This window comes from Mercenaria mercenaria, chromosome 13 (assembly GCF_021730395.1).
Source record: "Mercenaria mercenaria strain notata chromosome 13, MADL_Memer_1, whole genome shotgun sequence".
Taxonomy (NCBI): domain Eukaryota; kingdom Metazoa; phylum Mollusca; class Bivalvia; order Venerida; family Veneridae; genus Mercenaria; species Mercenaria mercenaria.
Genome location: NC_069373.1, coordinates 73161977 through 73186558, shown reverse-complemented (window position 1 = coordinate 73186558; position 24582 = coordinate 73161977). Strand labels below are relative to the sequence as shown.

The 24582-nt window shown below is 33.1% G+C and overlaps 1 protein-coding gene across 1 annotated transcript in view; it reads right to left on the bottom strand.

The window, feature by feature from the left end:
- The window catches only part of LOC123528975 (myoblast growth factor receptor egl-15-like), a 142847-nt gene that overhangs the window by 43736 nt on the left and 74529 nt on the right, over window positions 1-24582 (bottom strand). Inside the window, exons 4-10 of the mRNA XM_045309097.2 lie at window positions 24160-24231; window positions 23504-23575; window positions 13259-13330; window positions 12165-12236; window positions 11453-11521; window positions 10551-10619; window positions 6075-6143 (exon numbers count right to left, since the gene is read on the bottom strand). Of these exons, the coding sequence (XP_045165032.2) occupies window positions 6075-6143; window positions 10551-10619; window positions 11453-11521; window positions 12165-12236; window positions 13259-13330; window positions 23504-23575; window positions 24160-24231 (495 nt within the window). The remainder of the gene's footprint in view (window positions 1-6074; window positions 6144-10550; window positions 10620-11452; window positions 11522-12164; window positions 12237-13258; window positions 13331-23503; window positions 23576-24159; window positions 24232-24582) is intronic.

Here is a 24582-nt window from a genome sequence, read left to right as displayed (position 1 = left end):
ACACATCTATCTATCTATCTATCTATCTATCATACTGAACTATAAATGTCCTTCCGAAAGTGAAGATTGTGTGGGATTTATGAATATGATTCAAATTTCACTCACGTTCCTACAAGATCAACTCAACTTTTGAGGCTATTTAAATTTTATTTAATTATGCCCATTTTCCTTTCCAAATATTTATAGTTAGAGCTAAGAGAGAATAAGTAGAAATTTAGAAAATATATATACATATAGCAACCTGTTAACTACCGTTAATTCAGTTTTAATTGTTAGGCAAGCCCCACGTCACCTGCTAAACAAGATAACGCTTACATACTTTTCACCGACACACAACAAAGATCCTTTTTTATTTAAACCCTATAATAACCAGAGAAGTTTTTCACAAAAGAACTTGTAAAAATTCCACAAATTAAGGGCAAGAACTCAAGGGAAAATTACTGAACAATAGCATTCCAACAATGTACACATTTAGTGTAAATATGCCCTACTATATAAGAAAACAGGCTAAAACATCGTACGATTTGATGAATAAAGGGCCATAACTCTGCTGGAAAACATCAAACTGTGACATACACATGCTATTCACAACTAGGCTAGGCAATGCTCACTTTTGTGAAGTTTTGTGAAAGTCATCCAGGTGGTATCGGCGTAATTGCCCGGACAAGATAAAATACGACAAATCAAGGGCAATTACTCCACTAAAATCACTGAACTGGAACAGGCCGATGATATGTATAATTAAGCATGTCACTGATTACTTTGGTGAAAATCCACCCAATGATATAACAGAAGTGACCAAACATTATAAAATTTAATGAATCAAAGACCATAATTCCGCCGAAGAACATCGAAGCGGATATATGCCGGCCACATAAACAATGAGGCTTTGCAATGATCACGCCTGTAAGGTAAGGTAGAAATCAACCTAATAGTATCAGAGAAGTGGCCAAAACATCATAAAATGTGGCGAATCAAGGGACATAACCCCACTGAAAATCATCGAACCAGAAAACGCCGATGATATGCACAACTAGGCTTGGCAATGATTACTTTTGTGAAGTTTGGTGCAATTCATTCTGGGGGTATAGGAGCAGTTACCCGAATAAGGTTAATAACGACAGATCAAGGGTCATAACCCTACTGAAAATCACTGAACCAGAACATACCAAAATATGTATAACTAGGCTTGGCATTGATCACTCTTGGAAATCCGCCCAATGGCCGAAATATCATAATACCATAACTCTGCGAAAAATCATCGAACCATAAAATGCCGTAATGCATAACTAGACTTGGCAATGATCACCCTTATGAAGTACGCTGTAAATACCTTCAGTGGTGTCGGATTGCGTGACATACAGACAGACAGACGGACAGACAGACGGACAACACTAATCAATATGTATATTGATCACACAGGGCCAGAAGTTAACATCAACGAATTTGACGCATGTATTTAATATCAGACCCTGGTATCAATCAATAGCCGTGCCTATTCTTAATCAACACTTTTTTATATATCGGTGATTTGCTCAGAATATTGTAAATACATAGTTGGTATCATTCTTTGAAACCGTGACATTTGTTTACACCCAGTCGTACGTTTCATGTTCCATTGGCGTTTGAGGAGCGTACGCTTACACTATATAGAGACGTTGTCCGGCTCCTCAGTGGTCATTCTCCCCACTAAAGACAACAACCAACATGCTGAATGCTTCAAGACCGGCTCATAAATGTTTAATTTATCATGAAAAAGCAGACTTGTGAACACCATAGAACATCAGCTTCTGGAGACATATTTGGAACTACTGCATATATTACCATGGAACTGCTGGAACGTTATAACTGAATAAAACACGTGTTTGTAAACAGTGCTTTTACCGTTTTGCTAAAGATTTACAATGTTACCACTACTTGCTTTACAGGTCATAGGCAAAATGTGACATCAACCATTCATCTAATTTACATAATTTATTCTCTTGTATTTACTTTAGATTGATTTTCTTTGAATTGAGTTGCGCGGAAGTCTGATACAGAAATTGTCTCTTAATTGAATTTATTCAAAACGGGCTAAAGAAATCATTTCTATGTCTAGACATTTCCATTTAAAAGACTCCTAATACAGTAAGTAGTCTTCAATTCTGAGAGTGTTCTTATGTCAAAACCACGTTTATATGAGGCCAAGCAAGAGTTCTCTTGTGAGTTGTCAAGTGTTGAAAGTTGTTCAGAAAAGTATGAAGTTCTTTCGTTAGGTTGATTGGTGAACAATTTTAGACTTAAGATAATATCTGAGCTATGGCGGGTCGTTTCTACTATGTCGTGCTCACGAGTTGTTGAATAAACCATTTTTGTCGCAGCACAACAGATTTTTATGTTGCCACGCGACAACACGAGGACACTGCAAATAAGCATTATGTCGTGTTGTCGTAATGTAGTGCTGGTGGTGGCGTCTCGCGACAACATGAAAACACGACAAAATTGTTTATCAAATCGTCGCTCTGGCACGACAGCACGATATGGCATAAACAAGCTATATATTGAACGGTATATACTCGCTATATTTTAACAGTGTCTATATATACGGTAAGTAGATAAATAATGACTTTACCATTAGATTTAATCAGTAATAAGCCTGACTGACGTCGTTGATGTGGAATAAACCATTACATAATTTTCGTATAACAATACTGTAATAAAGCTTTGACGTAGACGTCGTTTTAGTATAGGGAACGGTCGAATTGATTCGGTCTTTACTTTAATGTGAAAAGTCACTATATCTAATATGTAATATCGTCCATTTATAAGCATGTTAAGACCGTTTTCCTGAATATCAGAATTAATTTAGACCTGTCATTTATATTTTAGCAATATTCCTGTAAAATCTTTAGTATTAAGATGACATTTTGCCCGATGGTATTAACAGTGGACCTCCGTGATTTATATATGTTAGAATGGTTGAGACGTCAAGTGAGCTAAACTTGAATTCCAGAAAGCTGCTATTTCAAATTAACCGAAAAATCGAATTCTTTGTTCTCTAATAGTCTCTGTATTTTGTAACTATAGAAACAAATTAATCGTTGGTCTCAGACTTGTGGCTCCAAAACGTATTGAAATTGCGATTAAAACACAGAACGTACTTGCATTACATCTCAGAAATGCTGTATTGGGTCCAAATTAGCTTTTAACTCGATTTGAACCAATGTCTAGTATGCATTTGCATAATTATTGTCAAATATGATGTATGTTTCAAAGCTAAATTCAAACCATCCTGTGTTCGTGTCAATCAATCTTTCCATTATAGTCCTACTATGCATCTTTAGATCTATTTGACAGTGACGAAATGATACACGCATGTCAATAATACAACATTGCGATAATGACTAACGGATTGCCTTAAATGAACGTTTACTCAAAACTGAAATTCTTACAACTGCTTGGTGTCAAACGTGAGTTGGTTCAATAACCAATAGATGTTAAACACTGCAAATTAATTGTAAGTTTAATGATTGAAATGTGAGAATAACCTAAATTGCTAACGTAAGCTCAAGCATGAAATAAGATAAGATAAGTTAAGCGGAAAATAGCTGCCTGCATTCAAAATAAATTACTTGGAAACTTAGAAGAAAATGTACATTTAATTTTAATTTCCATGCAGTACTATACTCCCGTGTCAATTTTCTTGGCCAACTGCCAAGATAACGTCTTTAAATGGTGTATTAAAACCAAAATGGAACGCCATTTAAACTAATTCGACCTATAACTAGGCTTAATATTCTGTTATTTGTCTATTATATGTCTGGAAAATGTCCATATTCAACAAGCGTCATCAAATAATTATATTGATTCTAGACATTCCCCATTCTTATTCTTGCGTCAAAATAAATATGACATTTACGATTTTTTTAAACGGCTGGAAACGACAATTTCAGAAAGAAACTAGATTATTGTTTCACAACATTATAAAACAGTGTATTCCTGATTTTAATTAAACATTACCTCAATATCTTTAACAAATGCAAGTTGTCTTAGCAATACGAGTATAAATGTACATGTGGTGTAAAAATGACGCGAATAGTATCCATTATTCAATATGTTGTCAGTGACATGAAAATTTCTCAATGTGAAATATGCTGTTAATCGAATTGCGAAATAAAAGTGACGAAAGAATTACAAAAACCATATTATGTTGTTTATCAAAGTACCGAAATGAATGACGTGAAAATTATACAATATACAACATGCTGCCCATCAAACTACCCACTTTTTATCATGCTGTATGTTGTCTATCAAAGTAGTAAAATCGTTAAACAGACAAAACGACGCAAAACTAAACAGTTTACAGTGTATTGTCTTTTTAAGTATCAAACTGCAATAAAAATGTCAAAAAAATCCCCAACCAACAGTAATTTTTCTATTAAATTGCAATGTAAAAGTTAGGTGAAAATTCCTCACCTGCAGTATGTTGTCTAACGAAATCATGAATTAAGGTAGTTCTGCACGTAGGGATCGACATTTTTTCTACACTGTAGAATTTGATAAAAACCCTGACTTTTCAAAACGTCAAAATATTTATTTATTTTGTCGGGTTTAAAGTCGCACCGACACAATTATAGGTCAAATGGCGGCTTTCTAGCTTAAATGGTGGAAGAAGACCCCAGGTGCCACTCCGTGCATTTCTTCGTCATGAGCGGGTACCTGGGTAGAACCACCGACATGGATGGCTTCCTCACATGAAGAATTCAACGCCCCGAGTGAGGCTCGAACCCACATCGACGAGGGGCAAGTAATTTGATGTCAACGACCTTAACCACTCGGCCACGGAGGCCCCTAAACATCAAGATATAATTAGAAAATTCAGCAAATTCTGCTGATTTTTTACTAGACTGATTTGAAAAATTTGGACCTCACGCAATTTTGCATAATAGGAGTCTATGGGAAAATCACAACTTTCATAACATTTTCGCGAATAGAATTTTTTCTACAATATAGATTTTAATAGAACTTCTCACAGTCGTAAATAAGCATATGGTCTATAACGTGGTGAAATATAATGTATAGGTCTCAGACATTTGACCGTGATTAAAGTGAACCGGACATTGCAAGCTAATTTTTAGACATCATTTTTAATTATTTAACATGTCAGATGTTTTAATATCATACTTTAACTTAAGAAATATAATAACAGTGACATTGTAATAAAGTTACTAACGGGTTGCCATTAATTCATAAAATGATTTTTATTTCCGTACACCGAATCCGGGCTTTAATCTACATTTTCCGGATGAATAACGTTACGCCATCACTTCCGGTTTATCAAACAAGCAGAACTACCATAAAATAGAAATGAACATTCCCCAATTTACAGTTTGTTGTCTATCTAACCGCGAAACAAAAATATCGCGAAAATTATGCAATCAACAGTATACTGTCTATCAAATCGCAAAATAAAAGAAATGTGAAACCTGGACCACATCTACTGTATGAGGATATGCCTGATATGATTAACACTTGTACTAATAAAATTTAACGTTTAACTGTAGCCAGGTACTAGTGAGCCCAGGGTACATTTAGCTTTGGTACGTTGAAAAATATCAATTAAATAGAAAGAACCAATCGTTCGTGATGAAACAAACTCAAGAACGCTAAAAAACACCATCCTGTCTATACTTTAAAGTTTATATTGTATAAACAACCTATTTTGTAAAGAAAAGTGCTAACTTTTCAAAAGAATAATGTGTTAAACCATAATGTAAAATTGGAGTGATTTGTATTTTTTTTCCTTAATGACTATATTCAATAACAACATATTAAGAAAAAACGCAAAAAAAAAAAAAAATAACCTTGTATCCTACTAACTTGCTCGTTAGTAGGATGGCATTTGTCACACATTTTTAAGTCACAATATTAGTACATCCTTATCTAAGCGAATACCATCTGAAAATCTAAGATGTTATATTGTTGCTTGAAAACGGCCAATGTCTACACAGATAAAGCTGGAAATTTACTAAGAAGGAAAATAGGAAGTGTTTGATAATCATATGTAAAGGTAAGAAAGGTTAGACAGTACTTACAATTCTCGCAGGTACTGTAACGCAGTTACATCTTTGCTTATATGCTCGATGCTGTTATTTCGAACATCTCTGTAGAAGAGAAATATAATTCCACTATAAACTTTAAAAGCAGTAGTGAAACGATGATGCTTCGAAAAAATTTGTCTTACTGTAAGCTTCTATTCAAAACTACATTATTTTCTCGTTTAATTTCTGCATGCATTTAAAAAGGTATTTAACCTACATAAACAAAAAAAAAAACTCTTGGAAATCGGAACAGTTATATATTTGCGATTTTCTGAGTGTCAACATGGCTAAGGAAAGGAAGAGTGAAATATGTGCCTGTATCAAAGGGTGTGTTGCGCTTAAAACTCCAGTAAAACAAATCTTGAATGAGCTGAATAATATACATGGTCTCCTTAAAGGGTCATTTATGACAGTCTGCAACTGAAAAGAGAAATTCAAATCTGGTTTTCATGACCTTGAAGATGCATTCAAATCTGGTTTTCCTGACCTTGAAGATGCTTTTCATAATGTTCGAACTAAGTAAGAATATTAATGCTATCAAATGTCTTGTCGTGGAAGATGGGAGGTACCCTGTGGAAGAGACAGCTAGTAGTGAGCGGATTTTAGAAGGAACAGTTCACACACTTCTAGCAAAGCATTTAGGTGTTAGGAATGTCTTTGTTAGATGGATCCCTTATTTATTGACCCCTGTTCAGAAGAATGTTAGATTACAATATTTTAGAAATCTGCTAAACAATTTAGAATTAGCAAAGGTAGAAAACTATCTAACTTACTAACAGGTGATTAAATTAAGCAAATTAAATTGGGTGTATATGTTTAAACCCAACAGACAATCTGATAACCAGCAATGGTTTACAGCTTTACTTAATTTTAATACTTGTGGCCCAGTTCAAGAAATTCTATAAGAAAGAGGGTCCGAGCACTGGTTTGAAAGACAGTGTCCTCCTTCATGACAAGTAGTGTCAATATAGAATTTCTGCACATCCAAAACGTAAAAATACTGTGCTTGAAACAGATATCAAGTACAGACTACTCTGAGGCTTTTAGACAATCGATAAAGTGTCCACCAAATCACATTTCTGTTATCCTTTGAGGAGTTGGTAAAGGTGTCATTTAAGTAGATTTTCTCGTTTACATTTTTCTTGCCCAGTAAAAGAACTTTTTGAAGAGCCCTCGTACGTGCTTAATAAAGACGTATTTTAAAACAGTCTTATTTTAACAAAAATATACTGTCTCTTACAAGATTTCTTTAGCGACTGGAACGATGTTCAATGTAAGTAAGCTGATGAAAATGAATGTCGAAAAATGTTAATTCCTAAAATAATTACTGTAAAATCATTTGATTTCGTGGGCATGAATTTTCGTGGTTTTGGTCAAAACGCAAATTTCATGGGGATATGAATTCGTGGATTTCAACTTTTATATCTCTTATTTTATAATGATTAATTTAATAACGATGTCGATGGAATGTAAATATCAACAGCATGTTATTTTCAAAGACGAATACTTCCAAACATTTTGCTTCAAATACTCTTACACATCAACAGCTTTACCATTACCAAGTACATTCTTCTAAATATTTATGAGGCTTTATGAAGTATTGTCAACATGTTTATTTCGTGACGCAAACAAAATAACGGCTGACTAAGAATTGGTGCATTTGTACATCAATGCTTTTTTTATGAGGGAAAGTTGTAATAAGGAAAAATTACTTTTACACCTGCAGGTGTATGTAAATTATATTTCGGTACTTATAACATGCGTAAATGTGTCGTTTTGCTCAACACGGGGCTAGAGGACGTATTTCCACTACCGTCCATGAACAGGTTCAATAAAACCGAGCTTGCAACATTTTCATTTATGTCGTGTTGGGCGATCTGTGGTTTTCAACCTTTTCTATTTTAAACCTGAAGTCTATAAATAAATTCGAAGTTCGAAATATCTTTTTATAAATGCAATTCGGAAGTTCCTTGATTCAAAGTTAAATCTTTAAAATACATTATGTTTAAATTTCCCTTTCGCTATTTCAATTGCCTGAATATGGCAGGTGCATGTTGATTACAATGTATTAAACCATGATCTAGCTAAGTATCACTAATGAGTGTTTTGGACAGACGGCAATTTAAGCACACAACGCTAAGCAGTCTTTGCAGAAAAAGAAATGGCGACATCTTAACAAAAGAAGATAAGTCTAATGTCTGTTATATTGACCTGAAGGAATAACAACACCTAAACTGAAAATTTCTCTTGGGATTAAGCTTCTCTAAAATGCAATTTCTTTCGTTTTAGACATCCTTAAGATCTCCATTAACTTAACCTCTATGGAATTATTTCTGCGTTGAATTGGACACATTAAAACTATTTAAATCTGACTAAACTAAAGAACATTCAATTTAATGCCACCATAAAACCGTTAGACAAAACTTGTTTTTAAAACGATTATATTTTTCTGGGGATTTGTGCACTGTCTCAAATATTATGGGCGTAAATTTTGTCTTAGCATTAATGTCTTAAAGTGATGTCATCGTAGAATGAGTCTTAAATCGTAACATTATTTATTGCCTACTCTCCTAGTGGAAGGTGCGATAATCATCATGGACGTGTGATTTTTCAGATCCAGTACGTAAAGGGCAATAGTGCCACATAAAATCTTGTACCAAATTGTCAGTTACACTCTATTGCATGATGAGACTTCATAGAAATAGAAAATATACATAAAACATTGCCATAAACAACTTACGAACTGATATAGCGGGTTAATCTGAGCACCATAATAGTACACACATTCACTAAAGATTCCCAATAGCATAAATATATTTTCACAAGGTTTTTGGAAACAAATATATGTTTGTTTTAAGATACCGGTTTTAACATGAGATCTATAAAGCATATCTAAATAGCGTCCCTGATACAAAAAAGTAATAGTTTTTGGCATTTTCCGAAACACACATGAATTGTTTTAAAGTTATAATTATCAAACATCTATTTCAAGATATGTGAGGTCTACGTTATGGCGTATCTTCTAAGACTGATTTTGGCAGGTCAACACCATTGATAAGTATCCTAATTAACAGTAAAATATGGGTATAAATACACATATTACAATGTTTGCTTATATTTCTTTAAACGAAGTAAATAGAGAAACTGGCTTACTTAAAGCATGAAAATTCCACTTTAATTGCGAATAAAAATGAGGATTGTTTTTTCATTTGCCATAATCCAACTAGCCTGGGAAGTCTTCATTCAATGTAAAGAGCAATACCTAAAGTATTTTACCCCTCATGCAGGACTTACAATATTTGCGGAAAACAGTCAAGAATAAGGAATTACCTTGATACATTTGTATAGAGAATTAATTGATAATATATTGATTATAACATATTGATTTTGCACGATGAAGCAACTCATAGGATGACAATCTGCTGTTTCTAGAAAAGACACCAGAGAATTATCATTACGCTAATTGACTGAAAACATGAATGAGCTTTAAATTATTTGCAGTTTCTCAAAATGCGAAAAACTCGTGTGTCACGAATCTAATTTGCTTAAAAACATTCCTTTGCGAAACCACAAGGCGGCGGCATTCTTGACAAAGAATTTAAGGTCACAGACTTTAAGTCATTTGTTTCATAGCTCTTTCGGTTTGGGATACCACTTAAGATGTACAAATTTTTTTTATAATGACGAAGTCGCTTTCTGTACAATTAAGAATGGAACATCGTATTTTGACCTAAAAAAGGGGGCGATAAAATAAAACCAATAAAAATGGATGGCTGTTTGATTTCTCTTGGATGTCAGGTACCTTCGCAGTAATCAGTCTAAGATTACTATGTCATGTCAACGTTCATTCTATTTTCTATTTGTTTTTCTTTCATGACATGCTTAAGAAGATTTGCTTCGACTTGGGTTATGTTTTTTGTATCTGGTGAACTTGTGGAAATTCCTATTATTTACACTGTCCTGTAACTATGAAAGGTAGTAAGAGAGTAGGGTTTGGTGCATCATTTACAAGGGTATCCCACCGACTAATTTTGATCTTTTTGTCTTCTTTGTACTCGTTGCCACATATAGTTTACAGTTTTTGTATTGTGTGTATATATTCAAATGTACACATCCGTACAGACATATCTCCTAAGGTTTTGGTTGGAATTTGAATTCGTTCTTACTTTATTTTTTCCATCTTGATATTCTTTGTCCTTTTTTTGTATAAGGGCGAAATATTAAGCTACTGTCGTGACTTTGTGATGTGTATGTGCTATTAGCATCAAACCAAGCCTGCTATTATATTGCTTGGTTACATTCTGTGCTTCTAAAGTCTCTTTCTATCGGTTCATTTACGTTGTGCATGTTATTTCAGATAGAGGTTCCAAAACATAGCCTATCGTTTTATAAAGTTGTTGTTATAGTAAAGTATTATTGTTTTTCATTTTCTGTACCAATATAGATTACTCTAATAAAAAAAGAACTTACAAATTGACAAGCTGGCCTAAACGCAGTATGCTCGATGGTAACTCCTGAATCTCGTTATTGCTTGCATGCCTGAAATAAGTGAAATTATGTAAAGTTCATCTTTGACTCCTGCAACAGGTATCACTACGTCACACTCAATGCATATGTTGGGCACTAGCTTTACATCAATTAAAATGTGATACAAATATGGTAGAGCTTAAACATCGTTCAATCTGGTATTCAAAGACAATCTCAGCGGCAACTAAGTTCGCTTCGAGAACTATATTATTAAATTAATTCTACAGTTAGAAACACCTATTCCGTTTTAAAGCTTATTTATAGAAATCAAACACCATTCTAAGCATCTCCGAAGGTTATGATAGGAACTTTCAACATATTATTGAAGGTATCTTGATATGTTTTGAACTTGTCACCAAATGAAACCGATTTCGACGGGTTATTTTCCATTATAAATTTCAGCCATTTATAAATGACTTGTTATAAAACTCTCAGTGTAATTTAGTTAGCATAAAAACCACATTTCCATGTAAAAATATGCAAATAGAAACGATATATGTTTAGCAATACAATTTACATTATTAAAGATATCTGTAAAAAATCAAAAAGATACTTTAGCAACCATCGGAGGTATTTAGACTGATGTATAGTGTTGTATAGATAAAAAGAACTTATTCACGAAAACTCCATGAGGGTTTTGGTGGATCAAACTGCATGATCTCTATTTATGAAGACTAATGAATTTCGCATTTTCCCATATAACTGAAATATTACTAACAATTGACTCTTAGCTAAATAAATTTCCTGTCTGCGGCAAAGCAAATTGCAAATTCACATGTTTTACACGATAGAAATAATGTGCAACCTCTTTTAAGAATATAATGTCAAACATAGATACTACTCACATGAACTTTATCTTTGCTGGCCGGAATGCGCTGTAAGGTAATGCCTGCAAGCGATTGTGATCTAAATAACTGTAAGTAATTATAATATAATTACATATTTTAATGCATTTCCCTGGTAGACATCAACTTACACATTATTGTTTATATTATACACTAACTAACATTGAAATAATGTACATGAACATATACAACTTTTCGGCCCTTATTTCCGGGAACTGAAACTAGTCAATTATAATAAACTAAGATTGGAGAACGAACACTTCTATGAAACCACTGAACAAGTATCAGTCACCAAAAAAACCTCGTTTATCTTGAGCTTTTGATATAACATTTTACCTCAGATGTTATAAATAACTGTCCAACCCAGAATAAAACTGGTTACATACAAATACAATTAAAACTATTTTGGCATAAAAGGGGCTTTAAGCCACACGCTTATTCAAACATTCAACCTAAAAGAAATCAACATAAAATCGAATAGAAACTCCAAATGATATATTTGTAAAGAGAAAGTCTGGTTTTTGTATGTGAATCTTTATTTTTTAATTTCATGTTTTAACAACAATTTACACATTGCAGATAAAGAACTATAAAAATGTATCTTAATGAAGTTCATAATTTATAAATGAAACAAATTACAAAATTTAAACAGTAATTAAGTTTTCTTTATAATCTATCAACTATTGAGAAACATAATAATTTTTTTACTCACATTACAACCAACGAAGGTACATTTTGAAATGCATTCCGGGAGATTTCGCTTATCATGTTGTTCTGTAAAGATCTGAAAATTTTCAGTAAGTTGTTTTAATTCGTAATTACAAATCTAAAGTGCTATAATTGTCGTAGAGAGAGAGATTCGTTAAAGTACTAAGATTTATGAGTTATTATCTCACTTTAGCACTTAAATGAGCTCCTGTGAAAATATGAGTAATTTTAAATGTATCTGTAACAAAGAGACAAAAAAACCTAGATTAAACTACAGATGAGCTATGTTTTTGAGTGTCTGTATTAAGTCTGGCAAAGCTTAACATCCATTAATTTGCCTTACAGATATTTGACATTTCTGTCAAGAAGTCACACCATTAGTGAAGTATTCAGGCGTCTTTCATTTACAGAAATCCATATATTTTATAATTTGTGAGAAATGTTCCGGAAATGTATCTCATCAGTATAAATTATATCCTTCTACTTCCTTTCAGTTCAATTGCAGATGTAACGAAGAATATTTTACTATTTATCATACTTATGAGTTTTCTTTCGTCGCATATATGTACATTTACAATCAGTCACCATTTACTATATACATTTTAAAAGCTGCACTGTCATATAAACTGAGTTAAGGGGTATGTAACTAAAATCACATTAGACATAACATACGACCAACTTTTATAAAACAGTCATTTGTCAGAATATTAGAATAGGATATGAATAGTTATTATTTGTTTTCATTTTACCGGACTATGTTTTATATTTACAACAGCAGAATGCAAAATATAGTGCTGTCGCATTCATGATGCTGTCGCAATCTGTGTATTCCCATAGTGTTCACAAAAATGTCAGAGATTTATGTACTACGCGTTTTGTGAACTTTTATCCGGCTCATCACAAAAATCTTAAAACGTATTCAATCTCTAATGTTTCTGAATGTTGCCGGTCGACAAATACTTAGATTTCGTATATCCACAATGGGTTGCTGAATGATGCCGGTCGACAAATACTTAGATTTCATTATATACCTGTTTCTGATTACATTTCATTTAATCCCGGTATGTTGCTGAATATTGATGACCGTCAAATACTTACATTTCATTCAATTTCGGTAGGTTGCTGAATGTTGCCGGTTGTATAGCCGTCAGGCGATTGTTAGACAAATTACTGAAAACAAATTAATCACTCATTCGTCATATGTTTATTGGTTACAGCAAAATGAGGCCAACGTTTATGCTGAAAATAAATAATTTAGCGTGAAAATACACATATAAAACAATAATCACTTGCCATTTTGAATGGAAGAAGCTGAGTATCATCTTGAATTTCTAGTGTTTAGTGAGTTGTTCCCGGTTGCCTTAACTATTTACCATAGTTTCAATTTTACATGATTTGCTTAGTACTTACTGTGTTTATACGGTAAACTAGTAAGATAAACATCGTATAAATTAATCAAGACAATTCGATTTCAAAGATTTATAAAAATGTAACAAAACTATGGCACTGGTTTTGCGTGAATGGCTTAACGGGCAATAATGCTTTTGTTTAAACTCTTGCTGCCAGTTTTTGTTTTATTTCGTTTTTAACGTAAAACATATTTTGTCAAGTTAAATGCAATGTTTGATAATTGATTTCACAAATATTTGTTGAAAGTTTGAAAATATGATTTCCATAAAAGGAAGTATTGCTCAATAAATTGATTCGACTGCGATCCTTTATGGCTCTTACTGTATGAGTCCATGTGTACTATTGAAAGTAGTGTTTTTCTAATCATTCAATTATGACTAGAATTTGGACAGCTGTTTCATCTGTTATTAAAGCAAAATTTTAAGCCCTGTGGAATTTTAATCATTTGGAACAAAATACCTAACAATTTTAAGGATAATATGTCGACTGTTATGCTATTTGTCTGCAACAATGTAAGACTTTTTTTTTCCAATGTAAGTTGCATTTAAACGTTACAAAATTAATATTACTGTACCAGTCTGTTTCATTCAAACATCTTTACACACCTAATCTTAAGAAACACATAAAGTATCAATTGACACCCACTCTGAACACAAACTATGATTTAGGTTGTATGATATCATGCAGTTGTTTGTATTGTTATCTTCAAGGTTTTCTCAGCAAATAAGATATGCAGAGTCCAACTTGAGTTTCCTTAACATACCAATTAGCTTTATATTGGTTTAACATTTAAGTTCATAAAGCTTAATAACTTATGCAACACCAAATAAAGCAGCATCTATCCAAATAGATACATGATGAATAATTACTTTCAATATTTCACATGTATCTACACAAAATCGCAAATGGACGTAATCATATTGCTCTGATATTCAAACCGTTGACAAACATATGAGAAAACAATTACCGAAAATAGGATTTTACTAGAAATAAACATATTTTATGTTCATAACACAAAATGTGTCAGTCAAGTATTCACAATGGTATGAGCCTTAAGGTAGTTCTGCACGTTTGAAAAACCGGAAGTGATGGCGTAACGTCACTTTTCCGGAAAACGTAGAATAATGGCTGGATTCGGCGTACGGAAACGAAAATCAGTTTATGAATTAAGGGCAACCTGAGAGTAAATGTATTGAAAAGACACTGTTACTATCTTTCTAAAGTTAAAATATGATATTAAAACATCTTACACATTAAATAATTCAAAATAATGTCTTAAAATAGCTTGAAATAGGCGGTTCACTTTAATGGTAGCCAAATATCTCAAAAATAAGCACACGGACCTATACATTTTATTTCACCATATTATAGGCCATATCTTTATTTACGACTGTGAGAGGTTTCGTTAAAATCTACATTGTAGAAATATTTCTATTCGCGAAAATGTTTTGAAAATTGCGTTTTTCCCATAGACTCCCATTATGAAAACTTGCGTGAGGTCGAAATTTTTCAAATCAGTGTAGCAAAAAATCAAGCACACGACCCTATCTTTTTTATTTGCTGAATTTTTTTAGTATATTCCGTAGTTTTGAAAACTCAGAGTTTAATCAAATTCTACATTGTAGAAAAAATTTCAATCCTAACATGCAGAACTACCTTAAAGTGAACAGTTTTTTTGTTGTTGTTTTTTTTTTTAAATGATAAGAGGTTCAGCAAGACTTTTGCGGGAATAAAAAAAAATAAGTCAAATTGTAATCCCCATTCTTCTTTCTCTGTTGATATGAAATATTGTGTGAGGTCCTAATTTTTCACAACAGTCTAGAAAAAAAATTAAGCACAAGACCCAATCATTTTTTATTTGCTGACTTTTCTAAGTATATTATGAAATTCTGAAAAATCAGGGTTTAATCAAATTCTATGTTGTAGAAAAACTTTTGACCCGAACCTGCAGAACTACGTTAAATGAAAAAAAGTCAATTAATGCTGTTTAAAGGGCCGTTTTGGTTATTTTTCTGGGTACATTTTGTTTTTGTCGTTTCTCATCAGAACTTATTTATGCCCTGGCTGTTATCACTTTCTTCGACATTCTGAGGTGAAGGCTGCCTTCACTTTTATATGTAATTACTTAATTGATTCTTATTTTGTCCCTTTTAAATATATTTCTAGGAATCACTAGCAAGAAACTACGCCTAAAATGTACTTTAAGGTATGACACAGTTCATATTTCGACCCAGTGTTATTTGTCATTTTCGTGCTTTGGACCACGTTGCCAATAACAAGGTAAGACAATTTCTCAGGTTATATGAATTATCTTATCTATACAAATCTGTTCTTATAACTTAAGCATGTTTGCATGCTTGTTTTAGTAGATTAGCTTAGGAGCCGACCATTTGATGTTTTGGTTGCGGTTGGGATTCTTTTAAATCTGACTTCGGAACCGCTTGAAAACACATTTTGGCTTCAATATATTGAAAAGCAAATCTAGCTCAGATCAGATTTTATAAAAAAGAAACTATTTCCATTACTCTGAAAGCCATATTCTTTACTCTTAAACTGGTTTTAAACTGGATTGAAACTTAGTATACTTGATTACATGTTTATGCTCCAAAACTCTGTTTTGCATTTTTTTTTTAAAAACAATGCCCCGTTTTTACTGTTGTATTCATTTATTTCTTTCTTTAATGACAAAGCTGTTGAATAGTCAAGCGTTGCTGTCTTTTGGCAGCTCTTGTTTTTCAATGCCAATTTGTCATTATATTTGTCATTATACAACTCATATCTAGAATAATTGACAACAATATTTTAGTGTTGAAATCCTCTAGAATCCAGGCTTTCTCATTAACAATTTTCAAATTTTCAGGGGAAAATACCTCATATCCACCTCCTACAGAAGTGATGCATGACTTTCTAAAAGTAATATGACTATTTCTTGAAAAAAATAACACCAAAAAAACACATTAACAAAAATGGTACTAGTAAATAATAATATCTATGACTTTCAATAATTTTTCTTCGGATGAAAAACTTGAGAAACTAAAGTATTTTACAGAAATTTAGTTATCTCAAAACTAAAGAATGGATTAGAATTAAGCATTTAAAATACATATTTTTTCAGGGAGAACCCCCATACTCCCACTTGCAGAATGTGTTTGCCCCTCCCATAGTCGCGCTACCCTAGTCCCCATACCTTGAAAATAAACTCATAAAACCATGATATACATATATTTGTTTACTGTGTATACACTGTCTGATAATGCATGTATTTTGATAGCTTAAGTTTCAGACCTCTTCAGACCTCAGTTCGTTTTCATACATTTTATTTGAAATGTAAAATGTTCCCTTCATTTGCAATACATGGTATCAGTAGCATTATAATAAGCCTAAGTCCAGGAGAGATCAGGCGGAAGTGTCTCTTATTTATGCAAGAATGTTTGTTTCTCCCTCATCCTCCCTCTTTTCTCACCCATCAGACTGTTTGTGGCTGCTACCAGGTCTAGAAATTATTGCTAAAAATATACCTGAACTATATCAAACAGTTTTGCTTGATTATGAATATTGAATATCAGATAAGCCATAAATGTGTATGTAGAATAGCGATAAACATAGTAACCAATTAAGTCCAAAGGCCTGGGCACAGAGGTTTTATTCATTACATTGATATTTTCAAAAGCAGTGAGTTTAGATATATAAATATACATCAAAATGTACTCAGCTGTTCAACCATTAAAAAGATTTCCGCGGGATCATGTCCCTGAATCCCATTAATTTGTCCCTGAACATCAGTTTTTAGGTGGCTATGCTACTTGTGACTCATATATCTTTTAAGCACCATGTTGTACATTAATAGCAGATTTGAAAAAATGCCTATTGATGTCCAAACTAGGAACTATAATTTTGATCAAACTGACTCATATTCAAACATTTCACCAAAGAAGACTTTTATTAGCTATTTCATGAACTTCAGTTAATTATTAACATGAAAAAATTCTGGCCTTCATATAATGCAAAAAATAATGCAAAGCTCTAAGAAAAATTCCAGCCCCTCCCAGTTCCCTCCCCCATCCCTTTAACAGTTTCAAATGGTCAGTCTCAAAGTTCTATTTTACTGATTTTACTGTTTTACACATAGCACATTACAACAAACTACTTGCATAGAATCTTCGACATTTACTGTAAGGGCAGTTTCATCAACAAAGCATGTGTGACATTGACCTTTATACAGTTGTAGCGTCTCGTAGCTGCAATTGATGTGATTATTTAGTCATAATGTCCCGCATTTCCTCAAAGAAATTAAAACCTTTGCTACAATGCGGGCTAAAACGTGTTACAAATAAATCGCACATTTATGTCTTTTTAAATTATCTTTTATTCCTAGAAGAGCGCTTATTTTGTAAACACATTGCACTTTTATATCTAAGCCAATTCATGTTGCAAGTGAATATCATTACTGTTAGGAGAAACCTATCTGTGATCTGTGAAAAGTAATGTGATGTCATCTCAAATTCACAGCTATGAGTGGTTTCCCTGACTTAAACTATTTTTGTAATCTATTTTGTCGTGTAAACTAAAAGTAACTGTTACACACACAGAAGAGTACTTCATTCAAACACTGACCGTTGGGTCAATCCTACATAACATGTAACATGTATAAGTTCCTTCATAACATGTAGCTCGATTACATATAACGATTATCATGTGTAAATTTTTTTATATCTATCCATTGAAAAATTTGATATTCAGATCGTGATCAGGATATTAGCGTAGTTAGTAGGGTTGCAAACAAACTCCAACAAGGATGTAGGTACAACGTAAACGTAATGAAGAAAATATTAAATAAAATTAAATTTGATTAAGAAAAGAAGACAAAGTAAGCATAAGTAGTTAAATATATTTGCAATTTCAAGCTCAGGACATTCTATAATCTTTTAACAAGATACAAAGTATACAGAAATCTGTCACGTTATCAATTACATTTAAGCTGTCAGGTTATCAATTACATTTTAGCTGTCACGTTATCAATTACATTTTAGCTTGTCACGTTATCAATTACATTTAAGAGTCATTTCAACATTTCATTGTTATTTTTAAAAGTTTAATAATTGTATCAGCAAGATATAACTACACCAGGGGTCTCGAGTTCGATCCTTTTGATTAAAAAATCTGTTTATCAGTTATGGATTTTCAAATGATCTGTGAATTCGTTAAAAAGAATCAGTGGTTATTATTACAGAATGACGTCGCGTAAGGATTCAATTGTAAGCATGATTGTTAAGAACGGATTATTTCTCGTGCTTCATTACCAGTCTATGCCTATTGTTATGCAAACTTTGGGTAGGGTTGCATATGTGCATACGTATGTAATGGCAATTACATCTGCCAGGAAATGGAAATTCTTGACTTACTGGACAGCATCCTGCAGCATCAGGTGTTTGAGATCTAATGAAGACACAGAGAACAAAACAAAACATTTTATATTGTATTTTCACTGTGCACAATTTCTATATGCGATTCATAGCAACTAAATCACCACAATATAAGTGTTACAGTGGAGGATACAAGTATAGAGGCAGCAGTCTCAACAAGAATTTTTGTTTCTAATAAATCAGATAGATCGTTAATGAAAGTCTCGAAATGTTTAATGGCATATAAAAATAACTTGTCCTTTTAAAGTATAATTGACTGACAAATTATTAGCAGAAGTCAATAAAATTCATCACCTGGCTAGCATCTCGATTAGAAAGTACAAAAAAATCACAATCAAAATACAATAAACTAGAGCTGTCACGAAAAGAAATTAAAACCCTAGACGCTGCTTTGATACAGAAACAAGAAATGTCTTTAAAAAGACAAACGACGTAGAGGTAATAATGTTTGGCGCATGAAAAATTCAGAATGATGTACAGACAGAAAAGATTTGGATATGCATATACGATCACATTATTCATTTGCAAATATTTCAACTTAGCAGCAAATTTAAATGATCAAGAGGTATCCTTTCAGTGATAGAAGGTCAAAATGATTTGACGTCCTGGGCTGATTCTGAAATAATTTCGTGTTGGGTCAGAATCCCCCATAAATAACCCACTAGCACAGTATGTCGACCAGCGTACAATTAGTTGGACTTGAAAGGGCTAAAGCAGTTGACATGAAAATAAAACCCTAGCTTTTAAATCGCTAGTAGTGGCCCCCATAACTCTAATTACCTGATTAAGTTCTCAGTTAAAAAAAACTTAAAGCAAATAATCAAACATTTGCAGATTGGGATACCTTCATTAAATGTTGAAATCTTTTTTATTTTGGTAAAGTAATAGGTAAATACTTACACAATATATGATGGAATAGTGATATTTAAATTTCATTTGCACATTTTGTTGTTTGCATAGTCTTCATAAAATTAAAAGAAATCAGCTGGCCTCCATTGGTGTTGTTATTGTTTTTGCACTTGCCAGAGCGAGGCTCTAGTGGGGAAAGACCCTTGGTGTCAAATTATGTACGGAATAACTCAGTTTCGTGAAATAATAACAAAGAATTGTTAAATTTTTTGCTTTATTTTCACGAAGAACATGAATTTGCCGTGTGTGCGAAACCGCGTACAATCCGACACCGGGTACACTGACTCTACAGTTACAACCAGCCACAACTCATTCATCCATAAGCGAGGTACTCAACGGGGGAAGAAGTTTACTTTCGATTTCTCTAGCGGTGAAAAATTACTAAAAACTTTAAATTAGAATATATCATTTTAGTTTAGGGTAACAAAACTACTAAATATGTTCCATTTAATATGTGCCTTCTGATAATCATTGTCATTTGAGACTTAATAAATGGTTTATCTTCTCAGCGCGCACCTGTTCCGTGTCCCGATTATTACAGAATCTAGGTCAAAACCCATGTTATTCAACTAACGCCGAAAAATAGAACGTCCCGATTACGATCTTTACCTTAGAGTGTGAACTAAGCCTTTGAACTAGAGTTGTGTGCACTTTGCATGTGGTATGGACAAGCCTTACAGATGGCGCTAGATTTATCATTTCAATGGTTAAAAAGATGTGGATCGGATTCAATTCTTAGAGTGAACACCCTTAGGCAAAGTAATGTAGGCTGTATAATGTGCACTCTTCATGCTAACAATTGACGCTAGTTTTATGAAAATAATAACACTGGTTACGAAGGTATGGAGAGGACATGGATATCAGTTATTTCGCCTCTGACTTCAGTGTGTGACCTTAACACTAAACTAGATGACGTGCATTAAATGCTCTGCACGTCCTCCGCTGATGCCAGTTTTATGAAGTTTCCGAAGCAGTTTTGACGATATGGAAGGGGCATGAATTTCAATTTCTAAGTGTGACTTTGACTTTGGAGATTGTAACCTGAGTTGTGAGCTCTACACGTCGTCACGATGTGTTACATTTTATGGTAATGTTCCAAGTGTTTTACAAGATATAGCCTGGACAAGAATAATGGAAGGGTGGATGGATATGCGTGCCTACAATATAACCCAAATAATATGCATTTGGAGTTATATTTACTGTTATTACATACATCCTTTCTGTGGCATTAAACTGTTTACTTCGCAAAGAAATATGACCGGACGGACTGACGAACCGGCGACTATATGCTTCCCGAATAGGAAGCATACCAACACTGAGTCCACCGCAGCTGAAAATTTCAAACATACGCACGTGAGCACTTGCGAATGTTTTACATCCTTAACGAATTGGTAGTCTGACTGCATTCAGTCTGCATTCACAAAGACTGAGATAAATTGCTTTGTGCTTTTGGGAAATCTCGAGTTCTTATTTACGAGTGCTAGAAAGACTTATTGTACGCAAGAGCATATCTTATAGAATCATAAATGCTATAATTGTTTTCTTTCATTATTTTGCTTTGCAGGTGTCATCTATCCGCAATCTTAATTGCTCAGTATATCGTTTATAGTTTATACTATTACGATAAAAAAATATTGTGACTTTTTGATTGCGTCATATTGGCGTGCAGAACGTTTATTTGCATTAGCATAATTCTGTATATCTTTTTATCCGATAATAAACTGCATCGTTTGGCGGTTTACTTAAAAAGAGTGGTTAGAAAAGTACGAAAAGTTATAATGCACATGACAATATAATTACGGTGGCATAGAGGGGACATAAGAAATATTTTATTTATCACGTGCGCACGTGTTAGTTTCCACATGCGAACGTGTTAATTAACACGTGCGCACGTGATAACTATCACGTTCGCACGTGGTAGCTAACATGTTCGCACGTGATAGCTATCACGTTCGCATAGGAAATATTTTATTTATCATGTTCGCACGCGATAGCTATCACGTTCGCATAGGAAATATTTTATTTATCACGTGCAAACATGATAGTTATCACGTGCGCACGTGTTAGCTAACACGTACGCACGTGATAAATAAAATATTTCCTATGTCCCCTCTATGCCATCCTATATGATGTCATGAACGTAAGACATTTAAATAGACATTTGCATCATATTATGTCAAATAAAGTTAATTTCATATCTTACCAATTGCTACAAAGTAAAATATAAAAGCTTTACTTCTGTAAGTTATATGCATCAATCCTTTTCATTTCGGGCCTTAATAACAAGATAAACAAATTTTGTGAACTAAACAAGACCACATTTTATGTGGACATCAGATTTCTGAATTTTGCCACATAAGGCCATGTATGATTATATCTCCTTCAAAGATATGATCGCAAATCGCTGTATAATGGACAAACCAAGAGAAAATGAAACTCAACTAAATACTCTAGCATCTATCAGATCTAGAAAGATTTCTATAATGACTTTCTCTTATCTCTGAATTATTAGATGAAAAATATTATCCTCCTAAAGCTTTTCTGCGAGCATCCTTATTCATCATGCTTAGATAATTTTCTTGAAAAGAAATAAATTTTTCTATAAGAATCCAGTTAAGTAGATGAGTCAAAATCGGTCAACCATTGCTGTAAGTGTTCAACTACAGCGATAATATTTGTTCAAGATATTCTATATTTTAATTCCACAAGAAAGAAAACACAAGTTCAACCAATAAATTTTCCACATTAATTAACAATCTATTAAACAATGTATTTTTGTAAGCTGGGTCCATAACTAATTGATACATCAATGAAATAGGTATACCAATACTAAATAATACTATTCGTATTACATATACATATGCCTGACACCAAGAAATTTGTTGTAGAAATTGCTATGTCCGGAGACATATGGTAAACCTATAGTCCAGATTCATATAACATTGAAAAGTCTTAGGGTTTCTTTGATGTTCGCAAATGAAATGTAATGGCAATCCAGAATATTCGTTTGGTCAACTGCCCGACTTTGTAAGACCTTTGCTTTTCTTGGTTGTGTTCTTTTCTCCAAAGGATTTTCTTAGATTTATTTCACATTTCTTGTGAAAAGAAAAACAGTGTTTTTTTTTTATTTCAACTGAGTTTATAGTGCTTTAATAATCGCTAACAGCCTCTGGAGAATATGATCATATAAGATGTTTCACAGATTTTATTTTCCGTTTAAATTTAATGGCCGCTTGGCGAATTAAATCGCCTATAGCTAATGCAAATAATAAATGACGGGGGATTTGTATGAAATATTCCATATGAGTAAACAGGTAAGGAAATATTTCTGAAGTTGATAAAATCTACAAGACAATCCTTTGGAAGTATGGAGCGCTACCAAGCAACAAATAAAACCAGACTAGGTTTCAACTGAATGTTTGATATAAAGCTCCATCTACATTTTAGGAGAATTTAAGAGAATTTATTTATGTATACGTGTCCTTAACTGCTTTTCAGTGACAGGCATTTTCCCTTGTTTTAAGAAAAAATCATACATATAAATAAAAATTTGCTACTCTAACTTTAGATCTTCACAATTATACGTACACAATATACTCACATGGTTTGTAGTTCAGTCATGTTGCTAAACGACATTGTGTCTAGTACTGAAATTGTATTGCTACCGAGATTTCTGAAATTATAAAAAATATATGACAGAATAAGTACACCATTTAACTCTTTTATCCTTTTAACAAATAAACGAACGCGAGAAGAACGAAAGAGCAGATAAATAATTTTAGATATTATTACATCAAATTATTTTTAGCACTACGCCCGTAAATTTTGTTAAAATCGTTGATACGTAAAAACAAAATTTATATGAACTAATCACCGACCCATTAGGACAAAGCGTCTAACAGTACATACGAGCCCGCACATTTCACAACAAGCCCTATAATCCTATAAACTTAGTTTCAATGCTGCTTTATATACACACCCGAATTGTACTACACATTCGAAATGGTTCAACATTTACATATTTGCTCAAATCTCTGTTTTCATGTCTCACAAATCAGCAGTGACAGTTTAGACTTTTTAACTGATTGGGATCAGAGAAGCTATATTTTCTTTCTCTGAGAGTTAACTGGATCTCAAGGATACACAGAATTAGAAAGTTTGCATTAAGCAATATAATTAGATTTAGAACAGTTGACTTTTCCATATGTGAATATATATACATTATTATACGATTATTATATATTGTACTGTACTTACATGTAGCGAAGTTTTGGTAAATTGGACAACACACCGGCTGAAATCTTTGTCAGTTCACAATTGTTTATTTCACTGAAATAGTGCAAAGCAGAAAACATCCATGTTACGTTCTGTTTTTATGAAGGACTTTTTATAAATATGGTTCGGTGTTTGCAATTTTATACAGGCAGAACACTTTTAATTATTGCATGAATTATTATATCTGGGGTCCATATACTGCTTTTCATATGGAACTGCATTCTGTGCATCATTGAAGGTTCCATTGCATTATGGGCCGGTGGCCAGTATCAAATAAACATTTTGTCATTGTCATTATCATTGTCATTGCATCGCCTTATGAACACATCTGCGGATGTCTCTAAATTATATCCTAGTAGTTAAAACATATGTAAATGTTTAGTTCTGCTAAACACGGACCCGTAA